The following is a 7,042-nucleotide window of genomic DNA, read 5'->3' as shown; positions in this document are numbered from 1 at the left end:
TGCTTTGCTTCCATTGCTGCCAGCATCACTATGCTGATACTGCTGCTGCTACTAATACTGCACTTACTATTACTGCTGCTGCTTCTTCTACTACCAATACTGCTGATATTACTGCTGCTGCTAATGTTCTTGTGATTAATACTTCATAATACTACTACTAAGGCTGCTGCTGCTACTAATAATGTGGCTATGCAGTTTGTAATAGCTAAAACTTGGAAACAGCCCAATTGCCCATCAATTGGAGACTGGATAAAGAAGATGTGGTTTTTCTATAAAATGAAGTACTACTCAGCCATAAAGAAAAAGAAACTAAAATCATTCATAGGAAAATGGATGCATATTGAAGACATACTCTTAAGTGGAATAAATAGGACACACATGTATGATAATAAAAAAAATTGAATAGTTTCTGTGGTGTGAAAAACTGAAAGTATAAGTAAGATCCAAATTGTATAACTGATAATGTGACATAGGAAGAAAAGGGCTAAAGGTGTGGGGGAGGTGGGAAGGGTAGGGGAAAGGAAATAAGGGACAAGAGAAAATATGAGAAAATGGAAAAATGGAAACAAAGGTTTTGTAATAGAGGAGGGTGGGGGGGTGAAGGGAGGGCAGGAGTATGGGGAAAAATGAGAACTAAGATCTATCATGTAAAGGTACAAGATCCCAATGATGAGTGTAACTGTCCTGTATTCTTAAAAAGCACCAATAAACTCAATAAAAAAATAAAGCTGTTATGACTTGCTACCATTACCATTCTTCTATTATTTTAGGGTACAGGTTGAAGGACCAAGATATGGTAAGGAGCCATAAAGTTAACAAGTAAGTTTGTGTTTAAGTTTATTTCTTCACAGTTATTATTATTTTAATTGACACATGATAATTGCACTATTTACAGGGCATATTTTATTCATATGTACATGAATATTGCATAAAGATCAAATAAGGATAATTAGCATATCATTGCCTGAAACCTTTACCATATTTTCTTTGTGGTAAGAACATTCAAAATCCTCTCTTCTAGCTATTTTGAAACATATAATATGTTATTGTTAATGATAGTGACCTTGCTGTGTAATAGAACCTCAGATCTTATTTCTCCTTTGGAGTTTAACTGAAATTTTTGCCTATTGTTTTTTGTTTCTTAAAAGTCACCAAAGCTTGCTTATTACTAAAAAATAATCTATTCTATCAAACCCTCCACCTAAGAACTCCTGTACTGATGAGAAGTAAAGATAGAAATGAGAAAAAACTTACTGGCTTCAGAGTTTTGTGTAGAATACAAAAGAAAAAGTCTCAGCCCCTGACTTGAAGGAATCTTTCGTGGTAGGGGAGTGAGAAACTGCAGACAGACAGGAAACTCTCTGGGGGCCTGGTGTGATGAAGTTCTGAGATGCTGGCCCAGTGCAGCGAGTAGGAGGGGGTGAGGATGACTTTGAAGGATGACTGTGGAAGTTTCCTGGAAAAGCCAGGCCTTGAGCAGCAACCTGGAATAGTGAACGGGCGAGGGAGGGAATCCAAACAAGGTGAAGAAAGAATAAGGATAAAAAGCACATGCATAGCAATGAGCTGGAGCTTTGGTGTCGGGAAGGGGGCGAGGTTACACAAGTTAGGTTAGGAATGACCTTGAAAACTCAGTAGAGGAGTCTCAAAAGCAAATGATTAATTTGCTTTTCTAGGAGCGCAGGCATCTCACCACAAACTCCCTGGTATATTGCAAACCCTGATAGGGGAGACACTGGCCAGAAGCCACTTGGATATGCTGCAAATAGAAAGTCTCTGCGAGAACTGTCTGGGGAGCATTGTGCTGAAAGGGGCTATTTTATTGCTTTACACTGGCCCCAAATTCCATTTCCTATCTCTGGGAGGTTGAGGAACCTCTCTCATCAGACCCTTGTCTCTAGCTGTGATAGCCAGACTGAACTCAGTTACACGATGCATTTTAAGTAAATGACATGATTCCAGATTGCAGAAATGGCAGGAAGAAAGGCTGTGCTCCTGTTTTCAGCAGATAGGAGAGGATTCAGGAAGATCTAAGGCAAGAAAATCTGTTGATGAAGGCAGAGCTGGGGTTAGGCCTCTTTTACATATAGTACTCCCTTTGAACTTTAACTTGAACCCCTTGAACTTGAGCCTTGCCTCACACCATTCCCCTGCAGGTTGATTCCTTATGCTTCTCTTGCAGCCCAGTGAATTCTTTCATTTTTTCCTCCTTTTAGACACAGTGGTCTGATTTCCACTTCCATACCATTTACAGCCCTTGTTCCAGCTCTCATCTGCTCCTAGTCTTGATATTTAATCTCCCAAAGAAAATAAGCCAGATCAACAGAGATCACCACTGTGGGAGCTGTGTCTTCCACATACTTTCCAGCTGTCTCCTACCTCCACCCCATCTGCACCCCATTCCCTGGCCAGCTTCAGGTCATTCTGGTCCCATTGTAGGTCTGCAAGGCCACCTCCTTGGGGTGTTAGACTCTTTCTCTATAATTTCTAAAATTTCCTGGTAGTAGTAAAGTTCTTTTGTTCCCCCATCAAATTCTGCCTGCTTTGCCTCTGCTCATTCTGGAACCTGTTTCCTTACCTGTAACTTGAATACTGTGAGTCTAATCTAGGTTTTTTGTCTTTACCGAGAATGATTCACTATCTATGCCACTGATCTTCCTGTCTGTGTCTTTCTTCATCAACACTTGATCTTAGCTGAAAGGCTGAGAAGCAATTGTCTTTCTTCATCAAATTCATTCACATTGACAGAGTAATTTTTCTACTATACAAAATTAAAAGCTTATATAAATCTTTCAAAGACTCCCTGTAAAGGATACACTCTGAGGTCCTTACCCAAAAATATGGCCTGTCTTCTGGCCTCTCCCATTCATGACTCTTTGCTTTGTATTTCAGCCTCAAAAAATCTCTTACATCTGCTTCGCCATCCCTCTGTATTTGTGCTCACACCCATCCTCCTGCCTAGATTGCTGTTCTTTCCTTTTTACCACATCGATGCCTGACCATATCGCTACATCCCATTCTGCTTTTCTCTTCTGTAGGTGTGTAGCAGTGCTAGCTGCACATTAGTCTCCTGGGAGGTGCTTTCAAAAGATACCACTGCCCAGATCTTACCCCCAGAGAATATGAACGTGTGTGTGTGTGTGTGTGTATGTGTGTGTGTGAGTGTGTGTGTATTAGCTTTGAACTCCTGGGATTAAGGGATCTTCCTGACTCAGTAGCTGGAGCTATCGGCATGTACCACCATGTCTACCTCTTTTTGAACTTTAATGTGTACCCATATTACCTGGAAATCTTGTTAAAATGCAGATTCTGATTCAGTAGGTTTAGGGGTCTGGGATTCTGCATTTCTAACATGCTCCCAGCTTCTGCTGCTACTACTGCTGTCTTAGACCGCACTTGGAGTAGTAGCAAGGGACAGGATGGGTGATTCTGGAAGCCCTTATTACTCTTCAGGCCTATCAGTCACTGACATCCCTTAACTTCTTTTCCTTGTGTGCACTGACTTCTAACTTCTGGATTTGTGACTTCTGATTTTCCTGCATTAAAAAAATCACAAAAAAAGTCCTCCAATTTTCAATACAACCATTAGTAATAAAAATGCAATGAGCCATTTCATGAGGGAGAAAATTTCATATGGCTTTTTACTAAGCCAATGCTTTAGCAAAAAGTTATAACTTTTTTTAAAAAAATGCTTATGAGCAAATTGGTAAGACATCCAAGAAAGATATTTTCCACACGTAGAAAAGAAAGATGGTTTGTTTATCTAAGAAACAGAATTCATTGGCCTATTTGAAGTATTTGAAAAAAGTGCAAGTTCTATATAGAAAGAAACCTGAAGAATTTACAAAAACAATTATAATGAAAGTAGCATTGATGATAGCTAACATGAATTAAGCATTTAGTATCAAGGCGTTGTTCCAAACACTTTCTACATAATAACTTAATCCTAAAATTATCCTGTGCGGTAGTTGCTATTAATATCTCCATTTTGCAGGTGAGGGAATGATGCAGGGATATTAAGTACTTGGCTGTGTGAATTGTGGAAGTTGCTTAATTGAGACAAATGAGTTAATAGTAAAAGTATATTTGAAAAAGCTAGAATCACCCAGAAGCTAAAGTCACCCTTTAACATCTATAAAAGGAATAAGAGATCACTAAAACAGTCTTCAAGGATGGTGCTCCTTTCCCTGCTTGTGTAGTTCACAGACTCTCAGTGATATTAGCAAATGTCAAACTTTTTTGAGACACATGACTCCCAATTTTGAATATAGTTTGGAAATCCTGGGGGTGGTGAAAATTACACTTGCTTTAGGGGGATTTCCTAGGAAAAATGTCATTTTTTGTCTGAATTTCATGGTACTATTAAGATGCTTTACTCAGTCTAATCCATGTTGAAAAGTTCTCCCAAGATAACATTTTTTTTTTTTACCCTACTAGGAAGTACTTTAATAATTTTTCTTAGAAAAAAAAATCTCCAGACACTTAAAACAGTTCACAACATTTCAACAACAGAGTACTGGTTACAGGGGTTGTTGGGTATTGGGGATTCTAGAGTATTAGGAAGAAACGTCGGTATCATGATACATCATCAATGGGTGGTGTAAGTCATGTGAGACCTCTGGCTGCTAAGCCAGTATCAGAATCCAATGGAATGACATGTCTTTCTGTAGAGATTGTTCTTGCTGTCTCCCCTACCCCATAGATGCCACTAAATAAAGCCCAGGGGCAGCCAGCTGAGGCTCCAGTCTTTCCCTCGAGGAGGAAAGGGAGTGAAGGGAAGGTCACTCCTGAGTCTCCATGCTCTCTTCCTCCTCTCCCTGAGGTGGTTCTTCTGTATTCTCCTCCTCTTCCTCCCCTTCCTTCTTCTCAGGTGGCTTCTCATAAGCCTTTTCTGAAGGTGTCACTATCACTCCATCCCAGGTAGATATTTCAGAAGCAAGATAGCTGGCATCACCCTCCTGGCCAAGGATCTTCCTAAAGCCACCATGTGAGAGGATTCAAACCAGAGTCTGAGCCGTGTAACATACCATGTCCTGCTGCTCCAGGGTCATGACTGTGTGTACTCTAAAGTTGCCACTCTCACAAGGGTCAGTGATACCCACTGAACCTGGCAGGAACAGACCTGCAGCCAGGATCTGCAAGCAACGCCTGTATGCCACATTTAGGGCCAAAGGCTGTCTGGTGGGGTTATTCATCACAGCATAGTGCCCAAGTAGATCAAGGATCCAGGGTGTGAGGGGCTCAAAACCAGGAAAACGAATCCTCAGGTCCTTCAGCAGTCTGATGAGAACTTTAACTGTGGACTGAGAAGCATTTTCCTCAAACCAGCGGGCATGTCGAATGGCTGCTAAGGCACTCTGCAACACCTTGATATCCAAATGGAGTTCTGGGTCCAGTTTTCGAAGATTGGGTGGCACTGTTGTAATGAGAATTTTCACTGTAGCATCGGAAGAACTGATTTCAAAACCAGTCTCGTTAGTCAGCATGGTCAAAACTTCAGAAGGATCCTGTGTTCTTAGGCTTTCCACAACTTTATTCCCCAGGGCAGCAACAGCTTCCAATGTTGGGAGAATCTTTAGTATGACCACCAGGTCAGCCACATTGTGTCCTGTAGTCATCGTTCTCTTTTTATATGATCCTACCTGTCGGACTTCTTCAATTTGCACTTCAAATGTCCCTGGAGCCACAATCAAATTGTCAATCACATTGTTTATTTTTGTCACCAGAGAAAGGATAGAGGCCTGTTCAGCAGAATTGGGAGCTAGATCCTGATTCCTCTTCAGCAAGGCTTCACTGAAGGAAGTTTCATCAGGTGCTGGCTTGACACGGGGGAATGCCATTTCACACAGATAGAAGTCGAATGGAATGTGTGGCACAAAGGGCCGGAACCCTCCTCCGGGGCCTCCTCGGGAGCCGAAGCGCACCCCGCGCCCGCGGCCTCTGTCGCCCCTCATGGCGCCCCGAGTCCCGAACAATGGAGGATGAATCAACCCTCCCAAGAGAACATTTTTAATATTTTTTATAAATTATGATTATCACTGCATACTAATGGTACAAACTAATGGGTTCCACTGTGACACTTTCAGATGCGCATATACCAAGATTACCTTTTTATTAAGTATTTAGGTTTAATACTTAATAGATATTTATTAATAGATATTTATTGCTACAGGCATATTAAGCATATGCCTGTAGCAATGTATTATATATATGGTACTTCTATGGTATAAGTGGTTTTCCAGAAATAAAACTTACATTTCCATAACTGCATCTACAGGAGATCAGCATTCTACTCAAGTCCTGGCAGCACCCCTTGTAACTGTTGGCCCAAACCCAAAAAGGTTTGAATGGGTTTGTGTATAGGTGGATTCCCCAAGACTTATGTGCATGTCTTCTCAAGGGCTCAAGTTCTTATACAGGGGCTGGTATAGTGCTCTGTGGCTTATTGACTCGAACAAGTATCAATAGCTACTGTGCACTGAATGCATTCTCTGAACAAGTATTGTGCTAAGTATAAGGATGATCTCATTAAAGCCTCCCTCTAAAGCCACGTAGCACACACCCAAACCCAGGCCCTTGAGTGACGGAGGCTGGTCTCACAAGCTTGTGAGTCTTCCTCACCTGCATTGTGGCCTTGGGCTTCTCCGAGGCTGTGTGTCCTTCCAGCTGGCAAGCCATCCACGGTTCCGAGACCTGTCTTCTCAACAGGTTTCCCGGACTTTTGAGTAGTTTCCCTACCACACACTCACAAGCTGGGCAGAAGAGCCCTGGACATGCTCTAGAACTCAAATCAGGGTTACATTTTATCTACGTTTCCTCACCTGCATTGTGGCCTTGGGCTTCTCCGAGGCTGTGTGTCCTTCCAGCTGGCAAGCCATCCACGGTTCCGAGACCTGTCTTCTCAACAGGTTTCCCGGACTTTTGAGTAGTTTCCCTACCACACACTCACAAGCTGGGCAGAAGAGCCCTGGACATGCTCTAGAACTCAAATCAGGGTTACATTTTATCTACGTGTTGAGGTTCTCTCTGAATCCAAAATTTT

At 41.8% G+C, this 7,042-nt stretch overlaps 1 protein-coding gene across 1 annotated transcript; it reads right to left on the bottom strand.

Annotated features, from left to right (window-relative positions):
* Nucleotides 1-4,472: 4,472 nt before the first annotated feature.
* LOC104860503 (interleukin enhancer-binding factor 2-like) lies at nt 4,473-5,991 on the bottom strand. The gene is given in 2 exon segments (XM_033757561.1): nt 4,473-4,832; nt 4,835-5,991. Coding segments are annotated over 2 exon segments (1,347 nt in total). The 5' UTR covers nt 5,955-5,991; the 3' UTR covers nt 4,473-4,605.
* Between the last annotated feature and the right edge of the window lie 1,051 nt (nt 5,992-7,042).

Source organism: Fukomys damarensis, unplaced genomic scaffold (assembly GCF_012274545.1).
Source record: "Fukomys damarensis isolate Sample0158 unplaced genomic scaffold, DMR_v1.0_HiC HiC_scaffold_30, whole genome shotgun sequence".
In the NCBI taxonomy this organism is placed as follows: Eukaryota; Metazoa; Chordata; class Mammalia; order Rodentia; family Bathyergidae; genus Fukomys; species Fukomys damarensis.
Note: the sequence above shows the minus strand (reverse complement) of the source record. Positions and strands in the feature narration are given on the sequence as shown.